This window comes from Moschus berezovskii, chromosome Y, assembly GCF_049115385.1.
Source record: "Moschus berezovskii isolate FMDL1 chromosome Y, NW_MosBer_1.0, whole genome shotgun sequence".
In the NCBI taxonomy this organism is placed as follows: Eukaryota; Metazoa; Chordata; class Mammalia; order Artiodactyla; family Moschidae; genus Moschus; species Moschus berezovskii.
The window spans coordinates 7,698,169-7,717,817 of record NC_142489.1 but is presented as its reverse complement, the minus strand read 5'-3'; the positions used below and the strand labels follow the sequence as shown (position 1 = coordinate 7,717,817).

At 42.5% G+C, this 19,649-nt stretch overlaps 1 protein-coding gene and 1 non-coding gene across 3 annotated transcripts in view; one reads left to right on the top strand and one right to left on the bottom strand.

The window, feature by feature from the left end:
• The window catches only part of LOC129535093 (neuroligin-4, X-linked), a 311,526-nt gene that overhangs the window by 273,146 nt on the left and 18,731 nt on the right, over positions 1–19,649 (top strand). For both annotated transcript variants that reach the window (XM_055393690.2, XM_088834362.1), the window contains one exon: positions 17,339–17,524. In XM_055393690.2, coding sequence (XP_055249665.1) covers positions 17,339–17,524 — 186 coding nt within the window. The remainder of the gene's footprint in view (positions 1–17,338; positions 17,525–19,649) is intronic.
• Positions 6,944–7,045, bottom strand: LOC148773048 (U6 spliceosomal RNA). Its single transcript, XR_016037018.1, has one exon. It is a non-coding gene; the product is annotated as a U6 spliceosomal RNA (small nuclear RNA).

The window sequence follows — 19,649 nt, the reverse complement described above, 5'->3', positions numbered from 1 at the left end:
CAGGTGGTGCTAGCAGTAAAGAGCCCACCTACCAGTGTGGGAGATGTAAGAGACCCGAGTTTGATTCCTGGGTGGGGAAGATCCTCTGGAGGAGGAAATGGCAACCCATTCCAGTATTCTTGCCTGGAGAATCCCATGGACAGAGTTGGACATGATTGAAGTGACTAGGGACAGTCCAGCACCTTTATAATCTATTGTTCTTTTGGTCTTCTCTTTCTGCCATGCATGATTTAAGAAAGAACACCATGTAACTCACTTTTCTCCCCAAGATGCATTTTCTTCTTTCATCAAAATGATAATAAACTTGTGCTTTGTTAAGGAGTGTTGAGTACATGACAGAATCCCTTTAGAGGCTGTATTGTCTCCACAGCTGTTCCTGCCATCTGAATAATTATTATCCTCCCAGTCCAGGAGCACAGTCAATAGGTCAGAATCCTCAGGAGGTTTAGTCTGGAGCTTTCTTGAAAATACCTCCCAGGTGTTCAGCTGTGTCTGGAAACCCATGGTAAAAAGTTAGAACATATTCCCCCAATGTGGCAAATTAGAATGGTAGAAGATCAGGTTAAAGAAAACGTGTACTAAATGCCTTCATAAATTCTAATTGAGACTTAATTGTTTAGATTCCTTTGTTCTCGATACTGCGAAACAGTGTTTGGCACAAGCCAGGGAAGAATTAGAACACGTGTCATTGACTACATTCCAGATAGACGATTGTTCTTTTAACGTTTCTCTAAAACGAGACCACGAATGTAAAGCCATCGGCTTCTCTGCATTAGAAAATTTAGGGTTGCTGATTATGCTGGTTGTTGAACTGCTGACTTTGACCTGGAAAAGAAAAAAAAAATTATTTTTTAAATATCTCTAGCTGCTTCATGGAGTCCTGAATCCAGCTTTTAAGGCAGTCGTAATCTTTTTATCACTTTTAACATAAGAGAAATTTTCATCCATGGACGTGAATAATTAAACAGCTTGCTAATGCGTTATCTGAAATAAAAGTACAACACAATGAAGATTTTTTGTTTTTTTTTTGGATCCCTCTCTCTTCCCCTTTTAAACTATATGCCTTTGGCCTTTCTCAGAGAGTCACAGCCTCTCTGATTCTTGTTTATCATTTCCTTCTTCTGCTACATTTTATTTATACAAAATCACCTGTAGCATGACCCTATCAATATGCTATGGGTATACGGGTTTTGATCTTCTGTAAATTAAATCATATATTCATCTTCCCCTGACATTTTGCATGGAAGGCCATGATTTTGGTGTTTCAGCTGTGGTGATGTTTGAAGATGTAGCTTGTTTATGCTCACTGATAACAGAGAACCGCCTCCTAGTTATGTCATCAGAGCATACATTTCACTTCTTCCTCTGCTTCTTTTTTTATTATATGCACTAGTTTGTTGTACTTTGTAGACTCTGTATATCAGTAATATCATACAGTATTTATCTTTCTCTGTCTGACTTTTTTTCACTTAGTATAATACCCTCTGAGTCCATCCATGTTGCTGCAAATGGCATTATTTCATTCTTTTTTATGGCTGAGTAATATTCCAGTGTGTGTGTGTGTGTGTGTATGCCACACCTTCTTTATCCATTCATCTGTTGATGGACATTTAGGTTCTTCCCTGTCCTAGCTATTGTAGAGTGCTGCAGTGAACATTGCAGGTACGCGTATCTTTTCGAATTAGAGTTTCCTTTTTTTTTTTTTTTTTATTTTATTTTATTTTTTTTAATTTTATTTTATTTTATTTTATTTTTTTTATAATTTTTTTTTCTTTACAGTTAAAAGTATTTTTATTAAAAAAGCACAAATGCAAAGAAATGAACAGAGGAAAATTTATGCGTCGAACCTGGACTGGTCACTTATGATAATATACATGCTACAATTCCATTCTCCCCAATCATTCTTGGATATATGCCCAGGAGTGAAATTGCTGGGTCATATGGTAGCTCTACTTTTAGTTATTTTGAGGAACCTCCATACTGTTTTCCAAACTGGCTGCACCAGTTTACATTCCCACCAACACTGTTGCATATTATGTGGTTTTTCATAAAAGAAATGAAGAGCTTTTAGTGAGTTTCTTCCAAACCTGTCAGGTACCTTATGAAGAATCAGTCTTTGAGATCAGAAGAGATTCTTCACCCTTCAATAGTTGGGCATAAGGTGGTAGAAATGGCATTTCTATTCCATTCAGTTGACTTTTCAGCAAGCTGACATAAATCTATATTTAAAATTAATTTATTCCATTCTGTAATTATAGCAAGATGCCCACTTTATGATTTTCCTTTATAAATCCCTGCTTATACTTTAGGAGTTTGGCATTCACATGTGCTGGACAAGATTTAGAGTGTGTTAGACTGCAAGGAGATGAGACCAGTCAATCCTGAAGGAAATCAACCCTGAATGTTCATTGGAAGGATTGATGCTGACACTCAAGCTCCATTGCTTTGGCCACCTTATGCAAAGAGCCAACTCATTGGAAAAGACCATGACGCTGGGAAAGATTGAAGGCGGGAGGAGAAGGGGACGACAGAGGATGAGATGGTTGGATGACATCACCGACTCAATGGACATGAGTTTGAGCAAGCTCCGGGAGATGGTGCAGGGCAGGGAAGCCTGGTGTGCTGCAGTCCATGGGGTTGCAGAGAGTTAGACATGACTTAGCAACTGAACAACAAAGATGATAGTCGGCTATTTTATTTTAAAAATACCTCATTATTAATCCACTGTTTGGTGTCACTTTATGCTTTTAAAATAGCATGGCGGTTTAGCCACAGACATAACTCTAGAAGCCATCAATATTGGTAATTAAAGGAAACCTCAATTTCAGGAACACAAAATGAATTTGTTAATTATAAGTTGTTTTGCGTGTAAAGGTCAGGTGTTATTTGATCTGTATTTAATTATGATGGTCAATTAAATTTTTTTTTCCATTTCCTTCCTTGCATTTCAGTGAGGAAGAGTGCAGAATTTAGCTAGTTGGCAAAAATGAATGGGATCAACATAATGGAACTTTTCTTGGAAACTGAATTTTATGCAATATTCCATAGTCATCCTGTTGAAAATTAGCCATGATTTCCAGTTCCCCAGCCAATTTCTCTGGGGTTAGAAGCATGTTGGCTGATCCAAGGCCTTGCTCCAGTGGGGAATACTAGTTGGTTTTTAAACAAAACTTGAATAATTAGGTGAAAGGTATTCTGTTTTTCATCATATGCTGTTTCCCTTCTTAAAGTAAATTCATTTCACAGTTGCTTTACCTATATAAATTAGGTTATAAAAATATATCCACAGTTAGACCAAGATAATATGAAGGGGTCTTACAAGTTGAGTGCTGTAGTAGACTCTTCATTGGAGAAATGGACTTTCAAATCTCCTGGTCAGCAAGGGCGTGTTGAGTCAGTTCAGTTGATCCGTTGTGTCTGACTCTTTGCGACCCCATGGACTGTAGCACGTCAGGCTTCCCTGTCCATCACCATCTCCTGGAGCTTGCTCAAACTCATTTCCTTTCAATCAGTGATGCCATCCTACCATCGCATCCTCTGTCATCCCCTTCTCCTTTTGCCTTCAATCTTTCCCAGCATCAGTGTCTTTTCTTAGTGAGTCGGCTCTTTGACAATCGAGTGGCCAAAGTATTGGAACTTCAGCTTCAGCAGTCTTTCCAATGAATATTCAGGACTGATTTCCTTTAGGATGGACTGGTTTGATTTCCTCGCTGTCCACAGGACTCTCAAGAGTCTTCTCCAGCACCGCAGTTTGAAAGCATCAATTCTTAGGCGCTCAGCCTTCTCTATGGTCCCACTCTTTCTTCCATACTTGGCTACTGGGAAAACCATAGCTTTGACTCTTTGGACATTCATCGTCTAAGTGATGGGTCTGCTTTTTAATATGCTGGTCTAGGTTCGTCATAGCCTTTCTTCCAAGGAGGATATTTAATAATTGAGAATTCACCAGGAAGACAGCATGGTCAAACTATTCCACCAAAGGATCAATTTGAGTGTGTGTTACACAGCCCAGCAGCCCTTTCCTAGGTTATTCCATTCACTTGCTGCTAATGTTGTATTGTGTTTCCTCTCACACCTTCCCAGGGTCTTTCCTTATCAGCCTTTTCTTCTTACAGTATTGTGTGAAGTTTCAGGTGAACAGCAATGTGATTCAGTTTGATGGATGTATGGATAGATAGATGCATGGATGTCCATTCTTGGTTATTACAAGATATTGATTAAATCTAGTTCCCTCTGCTATACACTAAGATCTTTTGTTTATATAGTTTATATATAGCAGGGTGTGTGTGTTAATCCCAAACCTGCAGTTCCTACCACTTTGTATCCCCGTTGGTAACCATAAGTTTGCTTTTTGTGTTAGTCTATGTCTATTTTGTAAATAAGTTGATTTGTAGTATTTTTTAGATTGCATGTATCGGGGGCTTCACTGATAGCTAAACTGTTAAAGAATCCGGCTGCAATGCAGGAGACCCCAGTTCGATTCCTGAGTCTGGAAGATCCACTGGAGAAAGGATAGGCTACCCACTCCAGTATTCTTGGGCTTTCCTGGTGGCTCAGCTGGTAAAGAATCCTCCTGCAATGAGGGAGACCTGGGTTCGATCCCTGGGTTGGGAAGATCCCCTGGAGAAGGGAACGGCTACCCACTCCAGTGTTCTGGCCTGGAGAATTCCACAGACTGCATAGTCCATGAGATTGTGTGTATAAGTGATATCATATATTTCTCTTTCTCTGACTGACTTCACTTAGTATGATCAACTCTGCATCGATCCATGTTGCTGCAAATGGCCTTACTTCATCCTTTTTCATGGCTGAGTAGTATTGCGCTGTATATATGTGCCACATCTTCTTTATCCGTTCTCCCAAGGCAATAGAAATAAAAGTGAAAATAAACAAATGCGACCTCATCAAACTTACAATGTTTTGCACAGCAAATGAAACCTTAAACTCTCTTCTTAACCTAGTTCCAAGGTTCCCATTGCAAACCAACATTGGAAAGCTTGGGAATATTTCTGTATACAATTAAGATTACATGATTTAGTTGGCATGACTAGCTTTTGACAGAGATGAAGAAGAATGTCTGGGTTTTTTAAAATATATATTTAGTTGTTAGTGTCTTATGGACAAATAACAAACCAGGTTAATTCTTATCTGCCCCTAGAGAGTATCCAGTCGTAAATACTAGGAAACCCAGCAACAAGCCATGCTTGTCTTACAGTTAAGGATGAAATAGTGAGCTTCCCTGGTGGCTCAGCTGGTAAAGAATTCACTGCAATACGGGAGACCTGGGTTCGATCCCTGGGTTGGGAAGATCCCCTGGAGAAGGGGTTGGCTACCCACTCTAGTATTCTGGCATGGAGAATCCCATGGACTGTATAGTCCATGGGGTAGCAAAGAGTTGGACATGACTGAGCAACTTTCACTTCGACTTAGTGTGTCTAAGCAGATCAGCATATTTAGAATTTGTACACTTTGTGAGAAACTATCAAAATTATGTTTCAAATTTGTAACATTGAGTTATGTAAATCATCTTTATTTCTTAAATACAATTTGTAGTGTCATGAATACTGTATAAATACAAAATCTGTATGGGCTTCCCTGGGGGCTTAGTGGTAAGGAACCCGACTGCCAGTACCAGAGAGGGGGGCTGTGATCCTCTGGGTCTGAAAGATCCCCTGCAGGAGGAAATGACAGCCCACTCCAGTATTCTTGCCTCTGAAATCTTATGGACAGAGAAGCCTGGTGGGCTACAGTCCATGGAGACACAAAAAGTCGCACACAGCCACAGAGCATGCAGACAGACACAGACATGCACACACACACACATATATTTCATGCATGTTTCATAAGCACAATGTGATGGCAAAAATGTATGACTTTCCTAGTAAGTTTTAAAATATTTGTGCTAAAAATGAATTGTAGCTCACAAATGAAATAAAGCTGTCTGTAGGTTTTCAAAATACATGTCAAAATCCACTCATATCATTTTCCCTCAGCTTTTATCACATTGGTTGGGTCATTGTGTGGATATCAGAAATTTGGTTGAATAAGGACCTCCATCATTTTCTCAGCCTGACTGCAGCTATAATATATTTTTGCCTTGCATTTCTCTTTAGACTCTGAGTACCCAATAAACACTAAATAAGTAATAAACCTGCACTGAATATACGGACTGAACAGATAAATAGGCATCACCTTCATGCAAAGTTATTCACCAACATTTTTCAGGCGGAGCTTATAAGCTTCCTTTATCGTCTGCATAATCTTTTTTTTTTTATTGAAGTGCAGTTGATTTACAATGTTGTTTTAATTTCTGCTGTACAGCAGTGTGACTCATACATACATATTCTTTTCCACGATGGTGTATCAGAGGATATTGAATATAGTTCACTGTACGCTATGGTCTATGGTAGGCTCTTGTTCATCCATCCTCTGTGTGATAATTTGTACCTACGAATCCCAAACTCCCACCCGATCCCTCCCTCCACCCTGTCCCCCTTGGCGGCCACGAGACTGTTCTCTGTCTGGGAGTCATTTTCTGTTTTGTAGTTAAGTTCATTGGTGTCCAATTTAGGATTTCACAAGTGACATCACAGGATATTTGTCTTCCTCTGTTTGACTTACTTCACTTATTATGAAAATCTCTAGGCTCATCAGTGTTGCTATAAATGGCATGATTTCACTCCTTTTTGTGGCTGCGTAATATTCCTGTACGGAGAATGCAATGGCAAGCCACTGCAGTACTCTTGCCTAGAAAATCCCATGGATGGAGGAGCCTGGTAGGCTGCAGTCCATGGGTATGTGTGTGTATGCACTGCATCATCTTTTTTTAAATCAATAATATTTTGTTTTTTTTCTTTTTTATTAACTGGAAGAAAATTTACAGTGTTGTGTTGTTTTCTGCCCTTCAACAATGAAAATCAGCCATAATTATGCATATATCATAAAAAATATGAAACGATCCATGAAGTTTTGTGTCATGCTTGCTCAGGGGCCATGCTAATCTTCTCTCTATGGTCCAATTTTAGTGTATGTGCTGCAGAAACACGCACTATACCACATCTTCTTTTTGAAATTTTTATTGTAAGATATTTGTTTTATTATAAGATACCACATCTTCTTTATACATACATCTGTAGAAGGGCATTTAGGCTATTTGCACACACGGCTATCTTGAATACTATCATCTGTATAATACAGACAAGAGCCTAGGTAGACCAGTTTTCCACTTTCCCTATGGCATTCTTTTATTGATCAACAGACACCATTCCTTACTTGCTTTCTGTGGGTGAAACAGAAATAAATGGCAGGATTTGTGATATCACATTTGTAGCATAAAGATCTAAATAAATCATCTTTATGTCTTAAATACAATTTGGAGTGTCACAAAAAACATGTAAGTGCAAAAGTTATATGGGCTCTCTAAGAAGCATGAAGCTTTCTAAAGTACATCATCCAGTTAGGTTCTCAAGCTGTGCTATTGGACTAAGATGTACTCTTCTCAGCTTTACAGCTGAGAAATGTGAGGCTTTGCTGTAGATTCAAAGCCAAAGGTGACTGCCTCTGTGTGTGTGTATGCCTGGGTGTGGGCACACATTTGTGCAGTTGTGTCTCTTTGAGAGCCCGTGGACTGCAGCCCGACAGGCTCCTCTGTCCATGGGATTCTCCAGGCAAGAATACGGGAGTGTCTCTTTGAGACCCCCGTGGACTGCAGCCCGCCAGGCTCCTCTGTCCATGATTTTCTCCAGGCAAGAATACGGGAGTGGGTTGCCATTTACTCCTCCAGGGCATCATCCCGACACAGGGGTCAAACCCAAATCTCCTGGATGGGCAGGTGGATTCTTTACCATTAGCGCCATCTGGAAAGTCCCCTACTGCGTGACTCCAGTGCAAAATAGTAACATGCTCCTGACCTGGGAGCAGATACCCGTCATAAAAACTGTTAGGTTCTATCACTGTAACTCACGTAATGCAGTGAACTGACTTGAAAGAACTGAGACCACTAGGAGAAACTTGAGAAGGGACTCGCGTTGGTGGTGGGTAAGAGATGAAATGTCATTACCTGTATCTGTGGTTGATTACTGCATAAAGCCATGGACCACGGAGGTTATAGAGTCGGTCTCCAGGTGCCGCTGTGCTCCATAATCAGATAGTAAGTTTTGAAGTGAGGCTATGTACAGGAGGAAGGCACCTTACAGGATGCTGGCAGCCATATAAACCGTGTCCTAAGAAGACATGGGTTTCCCAGGTAGCTCAGCTGGTAAAGAATCCGCCTGCAATGCAGGAGACCCTGGTTCGGTTCCTGGGTCAGGAAGATCTGCGGGAGAAGGGATAGTCTACCCACACCAGTAGCCTTTCTGGTGACTCAGCTGGTAAAGAGTCCACCTGCAATGTGGGAGACCTGGGTTTGATCCCTGGGTTGGGAAGATCCCCTGGAGAAGGGAATGGCTACCCACTCCAGTATTCTGGCCTGGAGAATTCCATGGACTGTATAGACCACGGGGTTGCAAAGAATCAGACACGACTGAGCGACTTTCTGTTTCACCTTCAGGAAGAGATGGAAGATACTGTGTTCAGAGAGCGATGGAGATGCAAGGTGTATCCCAGGGGATAGTCAGGTGGAATGCCTTAGATTTGTTGGCTAAAGGGCGTGTGTCAAGCATGGCCAGCAAGGTAGAGATGGACCATAGCAGATGGCCTTGGGCATCCCACTAATACATTTGACTTTCACACAAGCTTGCTCTGTTGTCTGTATACATGTTTATGTTGGTGTACAATGGGTAAAAACGCAGTTCTACATGGGAAGAAAAAGCAGTTATTTAAAATTAAGCATGAAAATCACTTATAACCACCTTCTTAGTCACTCAGTCATGTCCGAGTCTTTATGACCCTATGGACCATAGCCCTCCAGGCTCCTCTGTCCATGCGGATCCTCCAGGCAAGAATACTGGAGTGGGTTGCCATTTCCTCCTCCAGGGGATCTTCCCAACCCAGTGATCGAACCTGGGTCTCCTGCATTGCAGGCACGTTTTTAACTATCAGAGCCACCAGGAAAGTCCCTTCCTAGAGACAAACACTATGAACTATTTGATTTCCTTGCATAGATTATATTTCACACAACCTTCTTGTTATATTCATAAAAGTGGGATCTATAATACAAAATATTGCGTTTTCTCTGAAGACATCTTAGTCGTGATTCTGTGTTTACACATAGAAATAATCTGTATCATTTTATATACGTACACAGCCTCCTGTTACATGGATTTAGCCAACAGAATTCACGCAACGAATCTATTCATGGATTTTGAGATTGTTATCATTGATGTGTTATTGTTCAGTTGCTAATTTGTGTTCAACTGTTCATGACCCCGTGAACTACAGCCTACCTGGCTTCCCTGTCTTCCATTATCTCCCTAGTATGCTCAAACTTATGTCAATTAATTTGCTGATGCTGTCCAGCCATCTTACATTCAAAATTATAATCAATAGGTATATTCTTGGTCAATCAGTGGTTAAGACTCTGTGCTTCCAACACAGGGGGCTCAGGTTCAATCTCTGGTCAAGGATTTAAGATCCCACATTCCATGAGGCTTGGCCCAAAATAATAATATATATATATTTAAAATTCTGAGCAGTAGCACATTGTAAACCCTCGCACATTGTAAACCTATTTCTGTACCAATACAGATTTTTATAGAAAGGATTTGTGGAAATAGAACTGCTGAGTCAGAGGGCTTCAAGTTTTGATTTTCATGTGTTTTGTCCTTTTGTATGCATTGGGGAGTGCCATGATTATACTGATGGTGTAGAAATGGATTGGAAACAGCAAGGTTGAGTGGGTGAATCAGACTTCTTATCTTGGACACTGCGATGCAGCCTTGAGGAGTGATGAAGTGTATGAGCTCTTCAAGAGATCAAATTAAAAGGATTTGACAGCCAGTTGAGTTTGTTGCCGTTCAGTCACTAAATCGTGTCTGACTCTTTGCAACCCCATGGACTGTAGCAAGCCAGGTTTCCCTGTCCTTCCCTGTCTCCTGGAGTTTTCACAAAGTCATGTCCGTAGAGTTTTTGATGCCATCCAACCATCTTATCCTCTGTTGTCCCCTTCTCCTCCCACCTTCAATCTTTTCCAGCATCAGGGTCTTTGCCAGTGAGTCAGTTCTTTACATCAGGTGGCCAAAGGATTGGATTTTCAGCTTTAGCATCAGTCCTTCCAAAGAATATTCAGGGTTGATTTCCTTTAGGATTGATTGGTTTGACCGCCTTGTTGCCCAAGGGACTCTCAAGAGTGTTCTCCAGCACCACAGTTCAAAAGCATCTATTTTTTGGCGCTCAGACTTCTCATCAACAAATCTGGATAAATATTCAACGATGGGGTTTAGATTTAAGAAAAAAAAATCTTGTTGGCTCAAAGGGGATTTGGCTCCAGACTGGCTGTTGCCAAATTCTCATCATCATGAAATGTGTTTATCAATGATCTTCACCTTTTGATCAGCGTTGTATAACAAACGGGGTTTTATCATTTTGTATTTTGTTTCCAGAATTTAATGAGTTTTAGTTTTGTGAATCCATATATTTTCAGCTAAAATACTTTAAGACATCTGTGCAGCCTCAGTGTAAATTATCAGTCAGGGATAGAATATGCTTGATGAAAACAGTGCAGGGAATCCCATTGATACCGTAATGGGCCCAAAGTTCTGAAACACGTGCTGTAGAAATCGTGTGTCCATCATCATTCTCTTAGATTTATTCTCCTGACACTGGAAATTGCTCTGGCCCTGTGCAATACTGAGATGGCAATGAAATATCATAGAAGTAGCATTAGTTACGACTTGGGCCATTTTTAAGCAAAATGAAAATTAAAATCAGACACAATCCAAATAGCTTTGCCTATCCCGCCCACAGAATTTAAATGTTTTTCCATTCTTTAGAACCTATGCACTTTTGTTAAATCATAAATGAATCCAATAACAACAATTCAAGGTGGCCAGGTTCAACCCCTGGTCAGGGACCTGGGTTCCCCATGCCTTGACTAAGACCCCACATGGCCAAATAAATAAAGAAATATTTTTTTTAAAAAAAAAAGAAGAAAACTTCAGTTTCATTTCATAACAAGCACACCCAGTGAATGATGTTCTGTAAGCATCAAAGAACAAAAACGGGCATTTATTGTCCTGCTTCGTATTTCTACCTTAGCTCTGATTCTTGTTACACAGATTTCTGTTCCAGCTAATTTACGTGACCTAAAGCAAACCGTGACTTTTCTCATTGAAACGTTTTCATTTACACATTTCCTGTTTGCTTTTACTCCATTGAATTAAATATTGTGTGTACACATACAAAATTCTCTGTCAAATGCAAGCACCTTGAAAAAGTAAATGCGTTTCTTCTATGTTCACTTAGTCGTTATCTTCTGTTTAATGATCACCAAAAAAAAAAAAAGCCCACTGTGTTGTCGTTCAATTGCTCCGTCGTGTCCTACTCTCTGTGACCCAATGGACTGCAGCACACCAGGCTTCCCTGTCCTTCACCATCTCCCAGAACTTGCCCAAACTCGTGTCCATTGAGTTGATGATGCCATCCAACCATCTCATCCTCTGTCGTCACCTTCTCCTCCTGCCCTCAATCTTTCATGCTTAGGTAATGAATTATTTCTCAAGGGATTACATCATCTGTGGCATTAAAGTCATGGTATAAACAACTGAAGTGTAGTTATTAGTACATCTGACCCCACTGGGCTTCTTACGGCCAACTTAAAGTGGACAGAAACCTGTGTGTTCTGGAACCACTCTCTTAAACTCTTGCAGTTCAGTTGAATGAGAAACACTTAGATCCTGGTTAGCCATGCTACAACCCTCTACTTTCTGTTCCAGAGCGATATTTAGACGATATGCAGACAATACTCATTTCATTCAACGTGCAATGACAGATGGGATTTAGGATTTTTAAGCATCTTTTCCATGAATCACATTTTAAAATAAACACCCAGCCACTTAGCACATCTCGTGCGCGCGCGGGCACGTGTGTGTGTGTGTGTGTGTGTGTGAGTGTTTTATTCCTTCCAGTGCTTTGAATGAAACTCAGTATCAATCTGGTCCCTAATCTGTCTAAATTCAAACGACTTCTTTTGTGCGTCTCTGCTTGTTCAGTTAATGTTGTTGGAAAGGGGGTGGGGGTGGGGCGGATTACTGATTTACAAGCTCCGCTTCAGAGACAGTAAATCTCAAAAACCAGCGTTTCATCAGCTGAGATGCTTAGAGGATTTGGAGCCAGGAGTGTTTGTCCGTGAAAAGGAGCCATTTGTTTAAAATCACCGGGTTCGGCTAGTCAAGGGACTGGCTTCTGTGAACTCATCTCTAGCACGTCAGGGAAGTTGCTAGCTTATCTGGGAAACTGACCCTTCAGACCCTTCGAGCTTTCGTAAAGTGTGTGATTGTTCCCCAGTTGACACGGTGCTATCACGTTGTTCACATAATCCCAGGCTAGGAAACCCCCACCCACGGTCTGTCTGGATTCTATCAAGCACTGCAATGTGTTTTGTTTTGTTTCTACAATTTTTGATGTGAAACATTGCTAAAGGCTTTCTTTGATTTGTGAAACAGTGTCACTTCTGCTTTATGTTTTGGTTCTTTGGCCACAAGACTGGTGGGATCTTACCTCCCCGCCCAGGGTTCGAACCTGCACTGCCCCCCATCCCCCTGCTTTGGAAGGTGAAGTCTTAACAACTGGACTACCAGGCATATCCATCAAATGCTGTATTTTGACGGTTAGACGAGGAAAGCAGTATGCTGTCATAAGGAATATAAAATCACTTGCATTCATTCTGGTCCTGCAACGGGAACTCTGAAGCACTGAAAAGAACAAACCAAGTGGCGGAATGGTTGGGGTAAGGGATAGTTAGGGAGTGTGGGGTGGACATGGACACACTGCTGGATTTAACATGGAGAACCAGCAAGGACCTGCTGGACAGCACAGGGGACTCTGCTCAGTACTCTGTAATAAGCTTATGGCTCCCAGGGGGAAGGAATGGGGGGAAGGGATAGTCAGGGAGTCTGGGATGGACATGGTCACTCTGCTGTGTTTAACATGGAGAACCAGCAAGGACCTGCTGGACAGCACAGGGAACTCTGCTCAATGCTCTTTAATAACCTTATGGCTCCCAGGGGAAAGGATCGGGGGAAGGGATACTCAGGGAGTCTGGGATGGATATGGACACACTGCTGTATTTACCTTGGAGAACCAACAGGGACATGCTGGACAGCACAGGGAACTCTGCTCAATGTCATGTGGCAGCCTGGATGGGAGGGGAGTTTGGGGGAGAAGGGATACGTGTATATGTATGGCTGAGTCCCTTCGCTGTCCACCTGAAACTATCAGCAACACTTTTAACAGATTATGCTGTTGCTGCTACTAAGTCTCTTCAGTCGTGTCCAACTCCGTACGACCCCATAGATAGCAGCCCACCTGGCTCCCCTGTCCCTGGGATTCTCCAGGCAGGAACACTGGAGTGGGTTGCCGTTTCCTTCCCCAATGCATGAAAGTGAAAAGTGAAAGTGAAGTCACTCAGTCATGTCCAACTCTTAGCGACCCCATGGACTGCAGCCCACCAGGCTCCTCTGTCCACGGGATTTTCCAGGCAAGAGTACTGGAGTGGGGTGCCAATTTAATAAGTTATACTCCAATACAAAATAAAAGGTGAAAAAAGAGTGAAAAATCCGTCCCTGGTTGTAGCAGTAAATGAAGATTCCATGTCAGACGCTATGGAAACACCAGCTTCAAAAAACCCCCGTGTACCTTTGCTGGGGTTCAGAGACACATGAAAAGCTGTTTCCTGCAGACCTTTTGGAAGGAGGTTAGACTTGCCAGCATCAAACCTTTCCATGGGATGCTTTTAGAAGGAGGATTTGCCAGGGTGCAGAATGTTAATGGTCCCTCCTATTATAGAGGTGATTTGACAGTCACGTTCTGCAGGAGAGACGGTCGTGTTTCACTGTGGTCTGGGGGGTCTCTGATTTCCTAAAGACTCATGGTTTACCATCCGTTGCAAATCGTCAGGCTCATCTGCAGAAAAATAAGTGAGGAGGTCATTCCCTGAGAGCGAAGCGTAGGGGAGAGGCAGATGGAGGGAGGATGGGTTAAAACCAGAATGGTTCTGCCAGAAAATTCCTGGAGCCTTTAGGAGGGAATCGCCTCTTTGTGGAATGGAGGGACAGAGGCTGTCTCTTTATGGTTATTATCCGGTACCCAAACCGTCATCATCAACCGGTTGCGTCCATAAAGCCGGCTGAAAGAGGCTTCTCCCCTCCCCGAGCAAAGTGGGATTCATTTTATGAGAAGGCATGTCAAATGCAGGAGGGATGGATGCAGGTGGGGAGGGGGTTCCAGAACATTCTCCAGCAGGAAAGTGCAACCTGGCAGTTGACATCCTTGTATTTACTTGGGCAAGGAGGTTGGGAGTCCGGATGACTGCAATTTCAGAGTAACAATGGCAAAAAAAAAAACAACCACCTTCTTGCTGCTTTTATTTGAAGTAGACCATTCATGCCCAATCCCCTCCTGGTTCACACACCCCATGGCTCATAGGTACTCAGGCAAACTATGGGAAGGTAACCTCATTCCTCAGTTGGTGAAACATCTCATCCTTTATGATTTTGTTCTAGGTTTTGAGAAGCTGGTACTCTGAGGATTTCTTGGATTGCTGCCGGCTTAGCTTGTGTGCTCAGTTGCTCGGTCATGTCTGACTCTTTGGGACCGCATAGATGGTAGCGCGCCAGGCTCCTCTGTCCAGGGGGAGATCCCTGATAAGAATACTGGAGTGCGTTGGGCTGTCCTTCCCTTCTCCAGGCGATCTTCAGTCCCAGGGATCAAACCCAAGTCTCCTGCTTGTCAGGAGAACTCTTAACCACTGAACCACCTGGGAAGCCCTCCAGGTTTTCTTAAGGAGGTCTTTGAAGGCATTGGTTCTCATTTCTGTTATTTTCAGTCCCAAAGAGGCTGTCTTCATGTAAACACTGTGCTTACCGGCCATGCTTATTTAATAAGCAGTCCCTGAAATATGTGACTCTCATAACCCTTGCAATAAAGAGGAAAATAAAGGGGAGAAAGTGGAAGCAATGACAGATTTTCTCTTCTTGGGATCTCAAATCACTGGGGATGGTGACTGCAGCCATGAAATTAGAAGATGCTTGCTCAGAAGGAAAGCTATGACAAACTTCAACAGCGTATGGAAAAGCAGAGATACCACTTTGCCAACAAAGCTCCATGTAGTCAAAGCTATGCTTTTTTCCAGTAGTCATGTACAGATGTGAGAGTTGGACCATAAAGAAGGCTGAACGCTGGAGAATTGATGCTTTTGAACTGCAGAGTGGGAAAAGACCCTTTAGAGTCCTTGGATAGCAAGCAGATCAATCCAGTCAGTCCCTAAAGGAAAGCAACCCTGAATATTCATTGGAAGGACTGATGCTGAAGCTGAAGCTCCAATCCTTTGGCCACCTGATGTGAAGGGCTGACTCACTGGAAAAGACCCTGATGCTGGGAAAGATTGAGAGCAGGAGGAGAAGGGGGTGACAGAGGATGAGATGGTTGCATGGCATTACTGACTCGATGGACGTGACTTGGGCAAACTCTGGAAGACAGTGAAGGACAGGCAAGCCTGGTGTGCTACAGTCCATGGGTCGCAAAGAGTTGGTCACAACTTAGTGAAAGAAGAACAGCCACCCAGAGGAAATATATTGGGATTTTTGTGTCGGGTCATGTAAAAGTGGGAAGTAGGGGGAAAAAAAAACTTTTTGACTCTTTTCTTTCCCCCCAGAAGTCTTACTCAAGACCGATTTGCATGTAAAGTTGGATTAGAGTTTGTGCTAGTATTTAAGCTCGGCGGACGCTTCATAAAATATTCATAGTTTTAAATCTGAGCAAGAGAGCATCTGTCTGTCCCACAGGAAGACTTCAAGCATCAGAAGAAAGCAGAGGTTCCAGGTCAGGATATTTCTGCAGTGTGAACCCAAAAGGGCATGTGATCTCAAAAATAAGAAAAAAAAAAAAAATCACTTTGCCACAGTGAATGCCCAGATGGTCTTCTTTGCAGCTTTTAAGGTGGCATTTAGGGTTTGATTCCTTAGCTTACAGGTTTTAAAATTAAAACTAAAACCTAAAATCCTCCTAGTTTATAAAAGAAAGTATCGCAGTCCATGCTATTTTGGGGGGACAGTTGGGGAGATTTGAATATGCATTGCCTTTTGGCTGAGATTAAAAAATTGTAAGTTTCTGCATGTAACTGTAATATCTTTTTCAATATAGAAAAAGAGAGATGCATTCCAAACTATTTAAGAGTGGCATGTCTTGATGGTTCTAATTTCCTTTGACATTTGTGAGTTGAATGGAGTTAAATAAAATGTTAATGAGGAAGTCAATGGGCAAAAGGTAACCTATACTGTTTTTATACAGAGGGCACACAGTCTTATACACACTTTTATACACAATGCAACAATCTTATACACTGATGCCACACAGACTTTTTTCCCTGAAAAATTAGTTTGTTTTTCTTTTTCCCCAAGTTTTTTTTTGTTTTTCCAAGGAAAACCTAGATACACACAGGAGTAATGACTTGAATCTAGTAAAATGAATGTTTAATCACTAAGTCGTGTCTGACTCTTTGCGAACTCAGGGACTGTAGCCCGCCAGGCTCCTCTGCCCTTGCGATTTCTCAGGCAAGAATACTGGTGTGGGTTACTATTTCCTTTTCCAGGAGGTCTTCCTAACCTAGAGATTGAATCAGCATCTCTTACATTGCTGGCGGACTCTTTACCGCTAGCCAATAAGATGTATAGGCTTCCAATATTGCCATGTATTGTGAATACTTTAGTTTCATTTTGCCTTGTATGTTAACCCCATACAAAGCCCCAGTGAGCCATTTCATTATCTTGTCAAAAGAAACAGGACTTTTGTGGTGGCTCAGTTGGTAAAGAACCCGCCTGCAATGCAGGAGACCTGGGTTGGATCCCTGGGTTGGGAAGATCCCCTGGAGAAGGAATGGCAACCCACTCCAGTATTCTGGCCTGGAGAATTCCGTGGACTGTGTAGTCCATGGGGTCGAAAAGAGTTGGACATGACTGTTCGACTTTCACTTTCTTTTCAAAAGGAAGAAAAACCATTGTAACTATTGTTTATATCATATAACCGTTTCTGCCATGAAAAGGTGCTACTCTATCGCTTCTATATATATGGAGAAAAAGCAAACAAGGAACAAAGTGACCCATGAAATGTCCTTCCAAGTAGCAGCGACGCTGTGGCCGTCTGTTCTGTAGGTGACGACCCCAAAATCTCCTGTGTTCCTCTGCAGGGTTTCTAAGCACCGGCGATCAGGCGGCCAAAGGAAACTACGGGCTCCTGGATCAGATCCAAGCCTTACGCTGGATTGAGGAGAATGTCGGGGCCTTCGGTGGGGACCCCAAGAGAGTCACCATCTTCGGCTCGGGCGCGGGCGCCTCCTGCGTCAGCCTCTTGACCTTGTCTCACTATTCAGAAGGTAAGAAGGGCATCCCCCACGCTGGGCAGGGGACCCCCTGGGACCAAGTGCTGAACCCCTCTGTGAACTCCATAGAGATCTTTTTTAAAATATTGATGTCATTTTATTTTATATATATATACGCTGATGCTTTTAAGTCACTTCAGTCTTGTCTGACTCCGTGCGACCATATGGACCACCGCCCACCTGTCCATGGGATTCTCTAGGCAAGAATACTGGAGTGGGTTGCATTTCCTTCTCCAGTTATATATATATATAATATATAATTAAAATAATGGAAAGCGGTGATTTTTCCAAAGAAATTCTCAAGTTGGCCTTCTGTCCTACCCTTTGATTCTGATCTGTCGCACATATTTTGGGTTTTTTTTTTTTTGGCACTTTTTTCTTTTTTTTTTTTTTTTATTGCGTTGGCCCCTGCCATGCATCAGCATGAGTCGGCCCCAAGTGTACTGTGTGGGGTAGCATGGAAGCATGGGATCCTACAGACTCCTTGCTGTAGTTGCTATTTTGTCACCAGGTTGCGTCCGACTCTTTGCGACCCCCTGGACTGCAGCACGCCGGGCTTCCCTGTCCATCACCAACTCCCAGAGTTTACTCAAACTCATGTCCCTTGAGTCGGGGAAGCCACCCAGCCATCTCGTCCTCTGTGGCATGTACATGACCATATGTAAAATAGACAGCCAGGAGGAATTTGCCGGGTGACACGGGGAACTCAGCACAGTGTTCTGCGATAACCTAGGGGGATCGGCTGTTATAGGAGATTACAGGGGTGAAAGTGATGGAAAGTGCTCAGTCGTCTCCAGCTCTTTGCGACCCCATGGACTGCCTACCAGGCTCCTCCATCCATGGGATTCTCCAAGCAAGCATACTGCAGTGGGTTGCCGTTTCTTTCTCCAGGGGATCTTCCTGACCCAGGGATTGAACCGGAGTCTCAATGCTTTACCATCTGAGCCACCAGGGAAGTTGTGGGTGGGGACATATATATATATATATACCTTTGGAGTTCTTATCCAAGACACATGCAGGCGGGACCGTGGTACCTCCACAGAAAATGCCCCAAAGGACTTCCCTGGTGGCCCAGTGGTTAAAGCGCCACACAAGCATTGCAGGAAGCCCAGGATTTCAAAACTAGATCCAGCATGCCGCAACCAAGACCCAGTGAAGTGAAAAGGTGTTAGTCGCTCAGTCGTGTCCCATTCTTTGCAACCCCATGGACTGTAGCCCACCAGGCTCCTCTTTCCTTGTGATTCTCCAGGCAAGGATACTGGAATGGGTTGTCATTTCATTCTCCAGGGGATCTTCCCCACCCAGGGATCAAACCCTGGTCTCTTGCATTGCAGGCAGATTCTTTAACGACTGAGCCACCAGAGAAGACCATACTGCCAAATAAATTAATTAATTTTAAAAAAAAGAAGAAAATGCCCCAAATGACACATATCCACATTCTCTTCTAACCTGGCTTGCTTTCTGATTTTTCTAACTGAGGTATAATTGACATATTCCATTAGATATATTTCCTGGGGAAGGAAATGGCAACCCACTCCAGTATTCTTTCCTGAGAAATCCCATGGACAGAGAATCCTGGACTCTAGGGAGTTCCAACGAATCGGAAATGATTGAGTGACGGACACTTGCACTTGCATTATATATATTTGATTACGTACGTTTAAAATAGTGGTTACTTTCAAGTGAATAAGGTAAGAATTCAGTCTTCGTATGAGCTGCAAAGCAATCACCACCAGAAGTCCAGTTAACTTTCATCACCATTGAGTTAAAAACTGTTTTTCCTTCTCATCAGAATTTTAAGATCCACTCTCTTGGCAACTTTTAAACATGCAGTACGGGCTTTCCTGATGGCTCAGTGGTAACGAATCTGCCTGCCAAAGCAGGAACCCAGCTTTGGGTCGGGAAGATCCTCTGGAGGAGGGCATGGCAACGCACTCCAGAGAATCCTGGAGAATCCCAGGAACGGTGGAGCCTGGTGGGTTACAGCTCATGGGGTTGCAAAGAGTCGGCCACAGCTTCGAGATCCAAAAACTACAAATACTATTATTAACAATTTTAACAAGATTTTTTTTTTTTTCACTTAAGACATATGACCAATAGCCATTGCTTACTATCACTG